At 43.9% G+C, this 18218-nt stretch overlaps 1 protein-coding gene across 7 annotated transcripts in view; it reads right to left on the minus strand.

Annotated features, from left to right (window-relative positions):
• Positions 1-18218, minus strand: part of sntg2 (syntrophin, gamma 2) — a 1464242-nt gene that overhangs the window by 287049 nt on the left and 1158975 nt on the right. For 5 of the 7 annotated variants that reach the window (XM_038800365.1, XM_038800367.1, XM_038800366.1 and 2 more), the window contains 2 exons: positions 9432-9488; positions 9272-9329 (listed from right to left, as the gene is read on the minus strand). The exons of 1 other annotated variant lie outside the window; for it this stretch is intronic. In XM_038800365.1, the coding sequence (XP_038656293.1) occupies positions 9272-9329; positions 9432-9488 (115 nt within the window). Of the gene's footprint in view, positions 1-9271; positions 9330-9431; positions 9489-9587; positions 9667-18218 lie in introns of those variants that run through there. One more of the 7 variants, XM_038800369.1, reaches the window with a different exon arrangement.

An 18218-nucleotide genomic window follows, 5' to 3' on the forward strand; every position in this document is an offset into this window, starting at 1 on the left:
CAGCAGTGCCACAAAAAGTCTAATGACCTCACATAGGTGGTCAAGGTCAATAGATGTATCTTCACATTACATCACCATCCTCGAAAATTGCACAGACAGCCTTTATCGCACAGCCACCCGCACTCCCTGACACTCAGGAGTCATGTCTAATATCCAGATACTCCACTTCACCCTCACACAATTACCAATCCTAAAAGTCACACACTCATCTTTCACTGTATCCACGTACCTCCAGTTATTCCGGTTTGACAGACACATCACTCAAATACAATGCTACACAACCGCTGACATTCGCCTCTCTCTCTTGCAGGACAGGGAGCAGGGGAGAACTGGCCAGGGACAGAGATGCCCGAGTCTCGTCAACGCTGTGGAAGTGATGGCTCTCAACATCATGGAGCCTACTGCAAAGACCATGTGATATCCAGCATCACTGGGAACAATGAGGGATGACTAATGCTCTCAGTTCAGCCCCATCCTATTATTCGGCATGTTGAGTTAAGCTGCTGATGATGTGATCTTGGAACTTTTGCTTTACATCCCACCCTGCGTCCCTCACACCAACCTTCCCGTTTCTGAGGCCTTGCTTTCAGACACCCAATAAACAGCATACCAGCGTTAGCAGTCAAAGGAGAAAAAGTGGGAGAAACAGCACAACAACGACGAGGAAGCCTGTCACATAAACTGATACTTGTGGGCAGCACGGTAGCACAGTGGTTAGCACTATGGCTTAATGATGCCAGGGTCCCAGGTTCGATTCCCGGCTTGGGTCACTATCTGACCCAGAATCTGCATATTCTCCCCGTGTCTGCGTGGGTTTCCTCAGGTGCTCCGTTTTCCTCCCACAAGTCCTGAAAGACGTGCTATTAGATACCTTGGGCATTCTGAATTCTCCCTCTGTGTGCCGGAATGTGGCGACGAGGAGCTTTTCACAGTAACTTTATTGCAGTGTTAATGTAAGCCTACTTGTGACAATAAAGATTATTATTATTATTATTATTATTATTAATCACCTTTCCGATTCTGGCACGGCATTACCTTGGAAACTAGTATAGAGTTGGATCAGCATGCATTGACCCAATGGGAGTAAGAGGCTGTAGCTGAACCAGGGTAACAAGAAATCTGCTGCAGAGGACTCATGAGAACCTCGATGGCACCATGCAGGAGAAGGCTGAATGGGTATGTACACATAGAGGCTTGCTGCATTGACTGGCCTGCCAGACAGCTTCCTGTCACTGTTAAGGATCATGGAGGACCTCACCACCAAGTTGACAGAGAGCATGGCAAAGACGCGCCTTCTCCACAGTCTCTGCTCCATCTATCTGCCATGCTGCAGATCTAGAGGCAAAACTACTATTGCCTCCATACTTGATGCAACCTTTGTGTGGATGGGTCACCTAATCCTCTGCCTTCTCTGTGAGGACGGAGAAACACTTTCTGGTAAATATAGAAACTCACCACAACATCTCCAAAAAGTCACTAACTTCAATGGTAAGTGTGTCGAGGACTGCATGCCAAAGAAGGTAGTACGTGCCGGAAATCATGGTTTAACTGGGAGACCTACTCCCTACTGAAGTCCAGATCTGACCTTAATAAGAAGCCCAGATCTGACCTTAATAAGAAATCTAGGTACAACTTCTGCAAAGCCATCAGGGTCGCCAAGAGAAAAAATCAGACTAATTAAGAGTCACAGATGAATGACACGGACTCTCTTTGGTTGTGGCAAGGCTTAAACAATATAACGGGCTACAAAGCAAAGCTGAGTAGAATCTCCGGCAACAGAGCACCCCTCCCCGATGAACTCAATGCTAATTTTGAGCAAGAATCCAATAAAACGATGCAACCTGCCCCATTAGCCTTGGCACACCAATACCTATAGTCACAGTCTCAGAAGTTAGATTGGCCTTCTCGAAAGTGAAGCCACGGAAAGCAATGGGACCTGACGGAGTCTCTGGTCATGCGCTCAGATCTTGTGCAACCAATTGGCTTGTGTGCTCACGGACATTTTAACCTCTCCCTACTGTGCTCCGAGGTTCCCATCTGCTTCAAGAAGACCACCATCGTACCGGTGCCAAAGAAGAAAAGGTCAACATGCCTCAACATGGCCCTGACATCTATTATTATGATGTACTTCGAGAGGTTCGTCATGAGACACTTCAACTCCATACTTTCTGACTGCCTTGATCCACTGCAATTCGCTTACCGCCACAACTGGTCCTCAGCAGATGCTATCTCCCTGGCCCTACACTCATCCCTGCAGCAGCTCAACAACAAGGACACCTACGTCAGACTCCTGTTCATTGACTACAGCTCCGCCTTCAACACAATAATCCCAGCCAAACTCATATCAAAGCTCCAAAACCTAGTACTTGGCTCCTCACTCTGCAACTGGATCCTCGACTTCCTGACCCACAAACCACAATCAGTAAGGATAAACAACGACACCTCCTCCACAGTAGTCCTCAATACTGGGACCGTGCACGGTGTGTATTTAGCCCCTACAATAATCCTTACACACACATAACTTTGTGGCAAATTTGGCTGATGACACAACCGTGGTGGGTCGGATCTCAAACAACGACGAGTCAGAGTACAGGAGGGAGATAGACAACCAAGTGGTATTGTGCAATGACAATAATCTCTTTCTCAATGGCAGCAAAACTAAGGAGATGGTCATCAACTTCAGGAAGTGTAGTGTAATCTGTTATGGGCCAGGGTTTAGAAAACTCCAAAGTACATCATGGAGTTCACCTGACCTATACCATTTATTGATTTTGGTTCCGATGAGCACACGGGCCTGCCTTTCAAATGTTATTCAACAGAGTTCTTTGGTGCTTTCAATCAAAAATTTGTGAACATTTTGTTAACATTTGTATAAACACACATAGTAAGAATTTTTATCAACTACAAACATAAATACCCCACACAGCTACAGTAATCTACATATAACCCTTAATGAATTCCCACTTAACTGTTTCAATTCAATGACAAAATCCAAGTAAAACCAGAAACCTCTTTTCAAAGGTGTGGCCCAGCACACGGCACTCTTTCTGGTACAAGACGTGTTAGTGATACTCTGTTTCCCTTGCCAAACAGCAGCTTTGTATTCCTTCCAGAAAGCAATGATCTCTTTTCAGTTATCAAGCAATCTGGAAAACATCTTTTAAAGTGAAGATAAATAAACTCTTTTTTCTACCTGTGCAGTTCAAAACCAGTCCAAAGTGAAAGTAAAACTCAGAGCCACAGCCCAGCTCCACCCATACAATGACATCACTTAAGCCATGTGATAAGACAAAAACATTTCTTAAAGGAATACTCCCATGACCCATCCACCCTCTCTTTGTTATAATGGTGCTGAGGTGGAGATGGTTGACAGCTTTTCATTCTTTGGTGTAACATCACCAACGACCTGGTTTGATCTACCCATGTTGACGCTACGACCAAGCATAACAGTGCTTAAACTTCCTCAGGAAATTCAGGAAATTGGGCATGTCTACAACGACTCTTATCAATTTCTGCAGATGTACCATAGAAAGCATCCTACCTGGCTTCATCACAGCTTGGTATGGCAACTGCTCGGCCCAAGGCCATAAGAAACTACATAGATTCATGAACACAGCCTAGCCCATCACACGAGCCTGCCTCCCATCCATTGACTCTGTCTGTACCTCCCGCTGTCTTGGGAAAGCAGGCAGCATAATAAAAGACCCCTTCCACCCAGGTTGTTTCTCTTTTCTAACCTCTTCCAAAAGACGAAAAAGTCTCATAGATTCAAAACCAACTTCTTCCACACTGTTACCAGACTCCTGAATGACCATCTTAGGGTCTGAAGTGATGATATGGACTGAACTGATCATCCTACACATTTTCTCTGAGTTGCAACACTGCATACCGCATACTTCACTCTATATGTCTAAGTATTTTTTATGTATCCTCATGGAACAATCAGCTTGGACTATACACAGATCAATACTCTTCACTGTACCACGGTGCACATGACAATAAATCTAAATTAAGTACTTCCACCAGACAATTTGAGATAGCAAGAGTCCTTCAACATCACCTTACCTGCTGGATTTAGATGTGGCCCTTCAAACACAGCACTTGATCTTTGTGAAGTGATGTACAAATTCCATGCCTGGCCCAAATTAGGCATTTGGGCATCACGTCAGCTGACTAGGCTGTGCAATATCAGGGAATGTTCATTCAGAGACTTTTGGTGGACACTGGGGATGTCCATGTGGGCACCCTTTTGAAGGCAGGACTATGAGTCTGTGAATTTATCTTTAAAATGTAATTATTGAAGGAAAGCTCAAATAGGTTTTTCCTAACATACTTTTCAAGCACACTCTGGACTGTATACTCTGGTCAGGTACTGTTCATGTCGGGCTGGAATCAGATGTAATGGTTTTACAATTGAATAATGGTAACTACAAAGACATGAGGAGGAGCTGGCCAGATTTGATTGGAAGGAGAGCCTAGCAGAGAAGACATTGGAACAGCAATGGCAGGAGTTTGAGGGGTTATTCGGGAGGTGCAACAGAAATTCACCCTAAGGAGGAGGAAACATGCTAAGGGGAGGACGAGGCATCCATGGCTGATGAGGGAAGTCAAGGATAGCATAAAAGCAAAGGAAAAATCATACAATATGGAAAGGATTAATGGGAAGCCAGAGGATTGGGAATCCTTTAAAAGCAAGTAGAGGACAACTAAAAAAGCAATATGGGTGGAGATGATGAAATATGAGTGTAAGCTAGGTAGTAATACAAAAAAAGATCGCAAGAGTTTTTTTCGATATATAAAAGAAAAGAGAGAGCCAAGAATAGACATTGGACAACTGGAAAATTAGGCTGGAGAAGTAGTAATAGGGAACAGAAAATGGCAGAAGAACTGAATAGGTACGTTGTATCAGTCTTCACAGTGGAAGATACCAGTGACATACCGGAACTTCAAGAGCGTCAGTGGGCAGAGATGAGTGCAGTGGCCATCACTAAGGAGGAAGTTCTGGGGAAACTGAAAGTTCTGAAGATGGATAAACCACCTGAACCGGATGGACTACCAGGGTTCTGAAGGAAATAGCTGAGGAAATTGTGGAGGCATTAGTGGTGATCTTTCAGGAATCACAGGAGGCACGGAGGATCCCAGATAATTTGAAAATTGCAAATGTAACACCCCGTTTAAGAAGGGAGGGAGGTAGAAGAGAGGAAATTATAGGTTGGTTAGCCTGACTTCGGTTGTTGGTAAGATTTTAGTGTATTATTGAGGATGAGATTGTGGTATACTTAGAAGTGCATGGTAAAATAGGACTGAGTCAACATGGATTCATCAAGGGGAGGTCATGTCTGACAAATTTGTTAGAGTTCCTAGAGAAGGTAACAGGGAAGTTAGAGAAGGAGAATCAATGGACGTGATATATTTGGATTTCCAGAAGGCCTTTGACAAGGTGTCGTACAGATGCTGTGAAATAAGATAAGAGCCCATGTTGTTCAGGACAAGGTACTGACATGGATAGAGGATTGGCTGACTGGCAGAAGGCAGAGAATAGGGATAAAGGGGTTCTTTTCAGAATGGTAGCCAGGGATTAGTAGTGTTCCGCATGGGTCGGTGCTGGGACCACAGCTAATCACAATATACATTAATGATCTGGAAGAAGGAACTGAGGGCATTGTTAAGTTTGCAGATGATGCAAAGATATGTAGAGGGAGAGGTAGTATTGTGGAATTGCTTTTGCAGTGTTATCATTCATGTTGAGAGGGCTAGAATACAAGAACAGGGATGTACTAATGAGGCTATATAAGGGTCTGGTCAGGTCCCATTTGGAATATTGTGAGCAGATTTGGGCCCCATATTTAAGAAAGGATGCGCTGGCCTTGAAGAGGGTCCAGAGGAGGTTCACAAGAACGATCCCTTGAAGAGCTTGTATGAGGAGCAGTTGAGGACTCTGGGTCTGTACTCGGAGTTCAGAAGGATGAAGGGGGATCTTATTGAAACTTACATGATACTGCAAAGCCTGGATAGAGTGGATGTGCAGAGGATGTTTCCACTTGTAGGAGAAACTAGAACTCAAGGGCACAGCCTCAGACTTAAGGGACGATCCTTCAAAACAGAGATGAGGAGGAATTTCTTCAGCCAGAGGGTAGTGAATCTGTGGAACTCTTTGCCGCAGAAGGCTGTGGAGGCCAAATCACTGAGTGTCTTTAAGACAGAGATAGATAGGCTTTTGATAAATAAGGGGATCAGCGGTTATGGGGAGAAGGCAGGAGAATGGGGATGAGAAACACATCAGTCATGATTGAATGGCGGAGCAGACACGATGTGCCGAATGGCCTAATTCTGCTCCTATATCTTATGGTCTTATATATAAATTATTAAAAATCTTAAACTTTCCAGTATATCCTGTCAAATTTGATCTCACCTATCATGCCCATATTGATAAGGAAATGTGATGTAAACATGCTGCACTACAATTAGGCAATTTGGATATTCAGTTGCTCTTCAGAATGTGCTCCAAATTATTTGCAAATTTTTTCAATCTTCTTCTCAATCGGCATTAATTTTTTCAGTAGTTTTTTTTATTGTTCAAGACAAGAGTTTAGTAAATAAAGTAAATAAGGACATAAAAATGATTACATTTATCATCAACAACTTGCATTTATACAGCATCTTCAACAGAGAAAATTAATCTCCAAGGTACGCCAATTACTTGTCCTTATTACTTCTTAAGGATTTTATTTGAAGGAGTAAGCTTCTTCCAAATGCAAGATTATGGTCTTGATTTTGTTCCTACAGCTATGAAGTTAGAATCATGGGGTTGTATTTTCCAGATGGTGGTGTTTCCCTGCTGCTGACGGCTGCTCCGCGGCTCTTTAACATGGCTGGGAGGGAGTGGGGGAGAGGGTCTTCTGCCCCCAATTCAGGCAGAGCCACGCTTCAGAGAGCTGCCAGCCAATTGTAGCATCTTTTCCATCAGTGCCTACGATCTACAAGATGCACTGAGCAATTCACCAACTCTCCTTTGAAGGCACCTTTCAAACACCCAACCTCTACCACCTTGGAATACAAGAGCAGCACACTGATGGGAACATCATCACCTCATAGTGCTCCTCGAAAGTCACACACCATCCTGTAACAATATAGATATTGTACGGGAGGTAAAGAGTTACAAGTTCATGTACATACATTTTACCATCAGATGGTGATCAAGAGTATTCACATATATATCATGTGACAACCCTTGATTCGGGGAAGAAGGTGTTTAGGCATGAGAGAGAGTATACGTGTATTTGAGTGTTCTGTAGATAGAGTTACAGCATAGCTTATTTTAGCAACCTTTGGACTTAGGAATACCTTTGAATCTAGTTTACGTGGTGCTAATAAATCAGCTTTGCTAATTTAAACACTCCGCATTCAAGACATCTAGACAAAGAACAAAGAAAACAAAGAGCATCCTGACTTGGAACTATATCGCCGCTACTTTACTGTCGCTTGATCAAAATCCTGGAACTTACTTCCCTAGCAGCACTGTGGAAGTACCTACATCTTCACCACCACCTTCTCAAGGGCAATGAGGGATGGGCAATAAATGCTAGTCTAGCCAGTGACACCCACATCCATTGAAAGAATTTAAAAAATGATTTTCCATTGAAGTTAAAGACGGAGCGGTGTGTAAAATATATGATGGATCTTGTACTGCCTTTTTTACACCACTTGTGAAGTTGAATTTCATTAGAACAGTTCTATTTTTCAGATTTTGAAGTCAAAAATTTATCATTTGTGCTCTGTTGACAGTTAGAAAATATAAACACAAATTACTTACAGCAGTGCAGCAGAGATTCTCATCCTAACATTCATGATATGGGAGAGAGAGTGAGAGTGAGAGAAAGAGAGAGGGAGGTGGAGAAGCAGACAGTGCACTTTCTTAATCTAATTTATTTTTTTAAAAAAATAAACATTGAATTTTGAATGAAACAATGGGAAGAGAGCCCTAGGGAAGCTGATAAACAGGTTGTAGATGAGGGGGTGTCTGGCCACTGGCACTTGTGCGGGAGGTTCGTCAGAGAGGTCAGAGTGTGAGTGAGGTGGAGAAATAAAATTACTTAAAAAGCTGACGATTTTGCTTATTTTCTTTTTCTGACTTGTGCCATCTATTTTTATATCACTTGACCCGTTTGAATATCTCACTGACTTCTCACAGCTTTCTGCCACATGTATGCAATAAAGAAATAAAAGCACATTTTCCCTCTCTGTTCATGGACTACATAAATGATCAGAGGGTTATTTATATACTGGATAAACATAAACACAAGTTGTCTGGAGTGGGTTATATGGCAAAGAGGGACTTGGTAATTCATTATTTTTAAAACAACTGCCTGAGTCAGTGTTGCTGCTCATGTTATACTTGAATAAGTGGTGATTAATGAGGTATTAAACTGACATGTTGAGCTGAACAATAAATGGATTAGTCTTTTGAAGCTGAAAATTTATGGCAAGCAGCTTATTTGTATGCATATTGGACTGTAAGAAAATCTCCCTTATTATGATAGAATACTTGCCTGGCAATAAATGAGTTATTCTAATTATAGTTCCTGATATATTTATGTGGCATAAACATTTAATTAAATGTACATGGGTTAATGGACCGCATTACATGAAGCTATGAACGCTGCAGCAACACCACCTGAAAATATAGTCAAGCTCAGATTTCTTGTTAGAAAAAAAAACACAATTTCGAAGTACATATTTATTGTAACTTCGTCAATTGACTCAACGTTTGAAACAGCTGTGTATAAATAGAAGATTAATAGATGAGATATAAAATTTCTCTACCAGATACCGTGGGACATGCAACCTGCTTATGAAAAATGATTTACATTACTGTTTGGAAATGATAAAAACCTGTTTTGATTGGCACTAGGCCAGAGGAATTAAGAACAAGTGGCTGATGTGAGCCTTGAGGTTTCTATTATTAGAGAACAATACGGCAAGAACAAAAATGTAAATGATGGATTGGTTAGTCAGTGAAGTTAAAGGTTATCTCTGGATTAACTGAACCGTGATGGAGAATGATTCTCATCACCACAGCAGTGTTTTGAATTCCTGATTTCATGCCCATGTGAACTATCCTCCATTTAGTTAGCCTCAACAGGATTGCAACACATTTTATCTTCCAATCTTGCACATGCAAACTCAAACACACAAAACAAAATCAATGCTTTGTCTTAAAAGAAAAGCACAAGAGAAAAATGTTGCATCCACAAGAGGTTGTGCGATTTACCTGCTTGATCTTTAAAGATTTTGGATATGACAACCGGCACACCGTGTTCAGCACCTCCCTGAAAAAAATAGAGGGAACAATGAGAAGCCGTTACATACATTAACACAGAATGTTACCATAGAGAGAGAGAGAGACAGAGAGAGCAGAGAATGACACTTACCTTAATACTTAGGCCCATTCCACCAACAGGCTGTCTGCGAAGCTTCACAGTTCTGTGCTTTAAAAAAATTGTACAAACACCAAATTTAGTATTGCCACGAGAAAAGATAATGAGGTGAAGTTGGGCTGTGCCAACAGCATGAAAAAAGACTGGTACCATTTCAGTGACCGGTTATTCACCCCTTCCAATCCTATCCCACTGAAGCGGGCAGATTGATACTTCAAACGCTTTCTTGGAGAGGTTTTTTCCTCGTCTCAGTGTCACTTCTATTTGCTTGAAGTTCAAATGTCAATGGAAAATTGTGACTGTCATGGTGGAAAATTGGCTGCCCATTCACCACCAGTCTATTTCACACCACTGGCAGAGACCAGCTTCTTCACATACACAAGCAACATATTCTGCTTTTAAGTTGTGAATTGAATATCTAAGCCCAGCTAGATCGGGAAAAAAAATTAGATGGTCTGATCTGGGAGCTGATGGCGAGAAGCAGGAGTGCACATCTGCAAAGATCAGGCCAAGACCAAATGTATTTCTTCACAGTTGATATGTATCTAGATTTTCTTTTTTTTAATTTTTCCAATTAATGGGCAAATTAGCATGGCCAATCCACCTACCCTGCACATCTTTGGATTGTGGGGATGAGACCCACGCAACACGGGGAGCATGTGCAAACTCCACACGGACAGTGGCCAGGGGCTGGGATCGAACCTGGGTCCTTGGCGCCTTCAGGCAGCAGTGCACCACCACGCCGCTCATGTATCTAGACTTTCTATGTATTCATAAAGCCGTTCCACCTATTTCTTTAAATGTAGGTGTATAATGGGGCGACGCATAACACTCCAGTGCAGTACGGCAGACAATGTTCGGGGGTGGGTTTGTTTTCAGAATGCTTTGTGGTTACAGTCCTGCCAGTGGATCTTTCCTGAAACTGAAAACAAGATGACAGTGTCCTGAAAGTTACAGGGAAAAATCCATTGCTTTGTTCCTGCTTCAGCCAATTCTAGACAGAAAGAGAACTACCATTGGGAAGCCAGAGCATCCACCTATTTCAGGCACTTAGGGCGCGATTCTCCCAAAACGGGAGAAATCGTAAGGCTGGCGTCAAACCCGGGCTGGTTTGATGCCAGCGCGCCCCTTCCCGACCGGGAACCGATTCTGGTCCCCGGTCGGGGCTAGCAGCCCGACGCCGCAAGCTCCGGCATCACGGGCTTAACGAATTTCGTTAAGCCCGCTTGCCGGAGTTAGCGCCGGCTGACGCGTCATATGACGTCAGCCGCGCATGCGCGGATTGGAAGACTCCAACCCGCGCATGCGTGGATGACGTCATCGCGTATTTGCGCGAAACCCGCGCATGCGTGGGCCGGGATGCCCCTCAGCCGCCCCGCGAATGGATACTGCGGGGCGGCGGAAGGACAAATAGTGCGCGGGCATCGGGCCCGCTGCCCGCGATCGGTGCCCACCGATCGCGGGCCCATGGCACCCTTGGCACGGCCGTGGTACTGCCATGCCAATCGGTGCCATGGTTATAAAAAGCGAGTTGTTCCCGCCGTTTTTACGAACGGCCAGACCAGGTCTGTTTGCCGTTCGTAAAAACAGCGTAAAGGGCTGGGACTTCGGCCCATCGAACAGCTGTGAATCGCTGCCGGCCGTAAAAAAACGGCGGCAGCGATTCGTGTCGGGAGTTGGGGGGGAGAGAATACCGGGAGGGGTGGAAAAATGTCGGGAAGGCCCTCCCGCTATTCTCCGACCCGTCGTGGGGGTCGGAGAATTTCGCCCTTAGTTGTTTTATTATGCAAAACAGGTTTATTTGATATAAATAATGAGCCACAAATTCCAAACTTTAAAAATTGCATCCCGATCTCCTCCTGCACTGAGAAGGTCTGGCGAGCAGAACTTCTCAGTGCAGGAAATGGGATTAAGTGCAGTCTTGGCAGGGCATTCCCCCTGTGGCCCCGAATTGCAACAAAGTCCTGATAGGTAGCACAGTGTTCCTCTGTGTTGCACCATGCCAAACATGCTCATCATGGGACTGTGTTGCAATTTGGTTAAATCGCCCCCTTCTTTGTGGTTTTTAAATGGCTATTCATGCTCCAGCTCTGGCTTCCAGCTTCTTCTACAGTCTCTCAGTGCACACCCAGGCTTAACCAATCAAGCACAGTGAACATAAATCAGTGACCAGACTCACATAATCAAACACAGAACTATTGAATACTGCAACCCATCAGTACAATTTTAATAAGGCCTGAGCCTTTAACTGAACTGAGCCACGCATTCAAGTGACTGGAGAACTCCATCGATTGATTGGCCATTTAATAAATAAAATCTATCCCTCTCAATCTCCCTACTGTCAATGCAAAATTGCGCTAAATAGATACAGTAGTCTCCCGTTATAATGCGGGTATTGGGGTCCAAGACAGCCACCCGCGTTACATCCGAGCCGCGGATATCCACGATGGGGGTTTTAAATTTATTTTAAAATCTATGCATGCGCTTCCCATTGTGAGTCGACGAGGCGTGCTTAAACCACTATACAATCCATGACTGTGTCTTCAGTCCTCTGTGATATGGAGGACGGGGGGCGGGGGGGGGGGGGGGGGAGGTCAGACCCCCCGAAGCCTCGAGTTAAACTTGGTTAAAGTGACAGGTGCCACTTTTAAAATGGAGTGACTAGGCGCTACTGCAATGTAAAGATCCCCGGTCCGGTCCATCCAGAGTCCTGACCGCCACCGGTTTAAAGAACCCCCTGCTCCAATCCTCTGCACTATCCACTTCCGGACGCTGTGTGAGCTGCTCCTCTGTCACTGAAACATAATCTCCCTCCAATCAGCCGGCGCTGTCAACTTCAGCGGCCGGCTCACTTTGATCCGGAGAGGGAAGCTGACAGCGCCCGGCTGTTTCGAGTAAGTTGGGGTCCATAAGCCCCCCCGCCGTATATCGCGAACCGCGGTATTGCGGAGCACGGTATAACGGGGGACTACTGTACTACTAGCTTCCCTGCAAAAATGAGCAGCAAATCACTCTGGACTTCTCTTGGGCCACTGTGGGTATCCAGTGATGGAGTAATATATGGCAGAGTCCTGAGAGAAGGTTGTCTGCCTACACTCTCAGTCTGAGGGAGAAGACAGACTATAAACAAACAAAAAGAAAAATGAACAAATTCTACTTCAGATAGAAGTAGTCTGGTTTGCACGGCTATCCTCCCTTTAATAAGCTTTCGCAATAATGCTACATTTTAAAAATATGAATGAAATTCAATAACAATATGTTAAAAATTTATGAAACAGCTCAGAGAATTCAGCACCAGATAACTTTATCATGAATAAAGATCAGACTGCCTTATGTAAGGAATACAAACACAATGATTGTTACGTTTTTGGAAATCGAAACAGTGAAAGAGAAAAAGAAATCCCAATGGGAGCTTTGATGTAGGTAACGTTTAGTGTGTGCTACATCTATATGCTTTCCTCTGGCTGATTTCGACACAAGATCATTGGAAAAATAATTACTGCAGTAAAAAGTAATCAGTTCCAAAAGAGCGAAAGAATGACAGCTATTCAACATGATCCAACAAACTCGTGAAAAAGGAATACTGTAATTTGAAAAGGTGATATTCAGGAACATTAAATGGGCATGTTGTAACAATGCATTAATCAAACCCACTAATGTTTTATTCATTCCCGCACCTGGATGGCACTGGTAGACAGGGTATCTATTATAAGAGAATGCCTGTTCCATCCAGACTTTTACAGTCCTTGTGTATTAAAGTCCAGTCACATCAGAGACAGTTTGCTGATTATTCATGTCAGAATACATGAAGGATACACACTTCACCTTCTATAATTGTAGCTATACTGGGACGGAGTCATCAGCACACATTCTGCACATAGAACGTTTCTATCTTGAAGATGAGCTGCTGTTTTCATTAAAAACAGGTTACATAAATCATAAATGTGCAAAAACTGGATAGCCTGGGAATGAAACTGGCACTTTCTTAATTTGGGGTCATTTAAAATGTGGATTCAATATGGTCATAAGTATGTTTTTATCGGGCAGCATGGTGGCGCAGTGGTTAGCATTGCTGCCTCACGGCGCCGAGGTCCCAGGTTCGATCCCTGCTTGAGGTCACTGTCTGTGTGGAGTTTGCACATTCTCCCCGTGTTTGCGTGGGTTTCACCCCCACAGCCTAAAGATGTGCAGGGTAGGTGGATTGGTCACGCTAAATTGCCCCTTAATTGGAAAAAATGAATTGGGTACTCTAAATTTACAAAGAAAAAATAAGTACGTTTTTATATCAGTACAGTAGAATTGCGCCATATTGATTTGATCAAAATTTTATTTCATTCCAAAAGTACAATCTCACCTCAAATTCTTCAAAAGGTGTCCTGCAATAAATTATACTGTAGAGAGAATAAAATCCTTTTTAGTCCTGTATATTAATCTTATGCTTAATTCGGGAATTTTCAAAAAAAACTACGCAATTAGTGTAATGTGCACACATTTTAAATTATTAACCAAGGTTTGTAAATATTTTTTAACTTTTATCCAACTTTGTCCAATTATAAAACTGTTTTGCAAACGCAGAATTTTCTTCACTGATTAGAGATGCTACTGACCATACTGGGGCAAGTAATATTAAACACAGGCCAATACGTCTGCACTCATCCTGTAAGAAACAGTTATAAATCAAGGATAAGAAAACTTGCAAATCAAAGGCAAAGAGGATGAAAAATACTTGCTAAAAGGCTAAAAGATAGAGCCGACCATAGGTAGATGAATGAAAAAAAGCACAACATTTTTCTCTTGTGCTTTTCTTTTAAGACAAAGCATTGATTTTGTTTTGTGTGTTTGAGTTTGCATGTGCAAGATTGGAAGATAAATACAGTTTACTCGAGTGTTATTTGGCAATAAATTGAGAGTGAGTTCTGATTTGAAGGTAGAGTAAAAATATTGACCCAGAATAAAGAATATAGGCAAAAACTATTAGAACAACGAGACTGATATCCAGCATTTAAAATGCCGAGGGTGGGGGAGGGGGTGACGGGGTCAGGAGCTTGGGAGTATGGATGGAGGTGGAGTGGGGTCAAACCTCTGATCATTCTGCCAACTTCTGGCATGGGGTTGGGTGACGGGGGTCGGTTGTGGCAGGCGGAATCCCTGTGGATCTCAGTTAAGTAAGTTAATTAATCAGATTCTTGTTTTAACCCAGAGTTCTGACTATCAGTGCCAGACTTCGGGTTTCACGAAATGTGTAAAGATTGGCAGGTGCAAACAGATGAGAGAAAAGTGCATTGAAACGGAATGGCTGGGTCGCCTTCAAGGAGTGAAAATGAAACTGAAGAGCGGCAGCCTTTTTTAGGTCAGAGGCTAGTGCTCACAGCATTTATTTTGAGAATGTGCTTTTACTGTTTGACAGGTGATTTCAAAGGTCTTGGATGTCAGTTCATCTGTCTTGCATTTCACACATCCTTCACCTGCACTCCCCTGTCCTCAGATCTCATTGCAGCGGACGAGCAGCTTTTGCAGCTCAACCTTGGGTCTCTGATGAGGTCTAAGAGGATGGGAGGAGGGAGACACAGTGGCGTGGTGGTTAGCACTGCTGTCTCACGGTGCAGAGGACCCCGGTTCCATCTGTGTGGAGTTTGCACATTCTCCCAGTTTCTGCGTGGGTCCCACTCTCACAACTTAAAAAGATGTCTGAATGCTGAATACAGGGTTAAAGGCACGATTCTTGGAAGTGTGGAGGAACAGAGGGATCTTGGGGTCCACGTACATAGATCCCTCAAAGTTGCCACCCAGGTTGATAGGGTTGTTAAGAAGGCACATGGTGTGTTGGTTTTCATGAACAGGGGGATTAAGTTTAAGAGCCACGAGGTTTTGCTGCAGCTTTATAAAACTCTAGTTAGACCAAACTTGGAATATTGTGTCCAGTTCTGGTCGCCTCATTATAGGGAGGATGTGGATGCTTTGGAAAGGTACAGAGGAAATTTACAAGGATGCTGCCTGGACTGGAGGGCATGTCTTATGAAGAAAGGTTGAGGAAGCTAGGGCTTTTCTCACTGGTGACTTGATAGAGGTGTACAAGGTGATGAGAGGCATGGATAGAGTGGATAGCCAGAGACTTTTCCTCGGTGGAAATGGCTGTCACGAGGCGACATAATTTTAAGGTGAGTGGAGGAAGGTAGAGGGGAGATGTCAGAGGTAGGTTCTTTGCACAGAGAGTGGTGGGTGTGTGGAATGCATTGCCAGCAGAGGTGGTGGAGTCAGTGTCATTAGGGACATTTAAGCGACTCTTAGACAGGCACATGGACAGCAGAAATTGAAGGGGCGTCGGTTAGGTAGATCTTGGATTAGGATAAGTAGTTGGCACAACATCGTGGGCTGAAGGGCCTGTACTGTGTTGTACTGTTCTATGTACTATATTCTATGTTCGATGTGCAGGGTAGGTGGACTGGCCACGCTAAATTGCCCCTTAATTGGAAAAAAATAATTGGGTACTCTAAATTCATTTTAAAAAAGAAGACGGGAGGGAATATTGCCAGCAGCACGAACATGATGAAGACTAGCAGGTCAGGTTCCTATCCCTGCAGACCCTATCACGATATCGTACCAGGATTATAAACGCAGGCCCCTGATTTAAAGTTCTCTCTTAATATTTGCAGCACAGAGGCAACACGTGCCACAGGACACAGGGGACAGCCATGGTGTTTCGGCTTGAAGGAAGCAAGACCTCCATAACATGGGGCGGAATTTTCAGGACCCACCATGGCTGGAATTTTGCCAGCAGGAACAGAAAATTTGGAGCGTCGAAAGTCCAATGACTTTTGGCAGGTTCGGAAAATTCTGGCTGTGTGGGAACCTTAAAATTCCATTCATGACCTACTTCCAGTCATGGTCAGGGCAGCAGGGTAGCACAAGTAGCTAGCACTTTGGCTTCATAGCTCCAGGGTCCCAAGTTCGATTCCCCGCTGGGTCACTGTCTGTGTGGAATCTGCACTTTCCCCCCCGTGTCTGCATGGTGCTCCAGTTTCCTCCCACAGTCCAAAGACGTGCAGGTTAGGTGGATTGGCCATGATAAATTGCCCTTAGTTTCCAAAAAGGTTGGGCGGGATTATTGGGTTACGGAGATAGGGTGGAAGTGAGTGCTTAAGTGGGTTGATGCAGACTCGATGGGCCGAATGGGCTCCTTCCGCACTGTATGTTCTACGTACAATTAGAGGATCAGTTATTTCAACATTCTGAGCCTCACAACCTTTAGGAGATTCAGGCATTCATGTCAGGTCACTGTTGACACGTGAATCTCCTGGAACAAGGCACCTTTCTTAATGGGCGGAGGGTGACACACTGAAAAAGGTCAATACAGTGCCTGTCACTGCAGGACCCCCGTCCCATCTGAGCATGGATTGGTGCCTGCAAGTGACATGTCACCAACTTTTTTTCTCCTGAGGTCCTCTGACTCTAGGTTTGAGACTATAATTCCTACTGCCCACTTCCTCAGCTACTACCATTTGCACCTGCTTGCTTTGCGTAACATGTCATCCTGCCCAACCTCTCTGATTAATCAGGACACCCAGAAACAGGATGCTCAGACTCAGGCTTAGTTAAAGAGCTGTGGCAAAGCCCACTGGAGATTCTAATGCGTGCCCGGCCCCCTACAGGTCTCAGTGTTTCAGCTTTCAAAACTCTGTCCTTTTCAATGACATACATTGGTGACTGCGGTATCCAGTTTAACAAACCTCTGGTCATTCTCTCCCTTAAATTCATGGAAACTGGGTCTACGGAGGGATGTATCACACCAATTCTGAGGATGAAGCTTGGCGAGTTATCCAGATTTTAATACAAAAATGTTTTCAAACAATGCTATTAGGCCTTAAGAATAGATGAACTATTATTAATAACTGGCCAATTACTTATGCTCAATTCCTTAAGCTATTTGACAATATGCATCCACAACCCAATTTCAGATTTTCTGCTGCAAAGTACATCGACTTCTTTAAATTTGCTAACCTAATCTTATTTTGTTTAATATGAATACAGTCAGTCCTTATGCCCATACTTACCCTTCCAATCTTCAATCATCTTTTGAACTAAATATTCATGAAGCCCCATGTAAAACGGAGTTCAGCAGCAAAACAATAAATTTATGTTGGTAGCACTCTATCTGTGGAAGAATATTGAAGTAGAATGACTTTCTACTTCTATCGTTGGCCTGCAGCCTCTTTGGTTGACATACACTCAAACTCAATGGGTAGCATGGCCTCTTTTCTGTACTATTCCATGGCTTGGATTTTATGTCATCCCCCACCTCTCAGCGGGGAGGGGCACATAAAATATGAGGCGTGCGCAGCCCACCACCTTCCTGCCCACCCACGAGTGGCACCCCCCCCCCCCACCATAATAGGGCAGATGGACAGGCACAGAAATCGGCAACCCATCCACCATATTTAAATAAATAATTAAAAGTCAATCGTGTTCATCACCAAGCCAATTGACCAGAATATTACACGGTCCACACCACAACATGGATGATGCGAGCAGCAGTGGGCAGGCTGATTTTTGAGACAAGGTTAATAAAAGGTGGGAAGTGTGGGCGTGTCTTTTGGAGAATGCCCTGTATGCATTGGGGGCACCAAAACATCATTGCCATCCCTTCATTATTCGCTACCTGACCTCCAGAAACCAGCTCCCACCCCCTTCTCCTCCCTCTCGAGGTTGTCTGAACCCTCCCCAACCTAAATGCCCAAAACTTAGCTGTCTCCAGAAGCCATTGCATTTCACTCATCACTGAGT

Source organism: Scyliorhinus canicula, chromosome 6, assembly GCF_902713615.1.
Source record: "Scyliorhinus canicula chromosome 6, sScyCan1.1, whole genome shotgun sequence".
Lineage (NCBI taxonomy): Eukaryota > Metazoa > Chordata > Chondrichthyes > Carcharhiniformes > Scyliorhinidae > Scyliorhinus > Scyliorhinus canicula.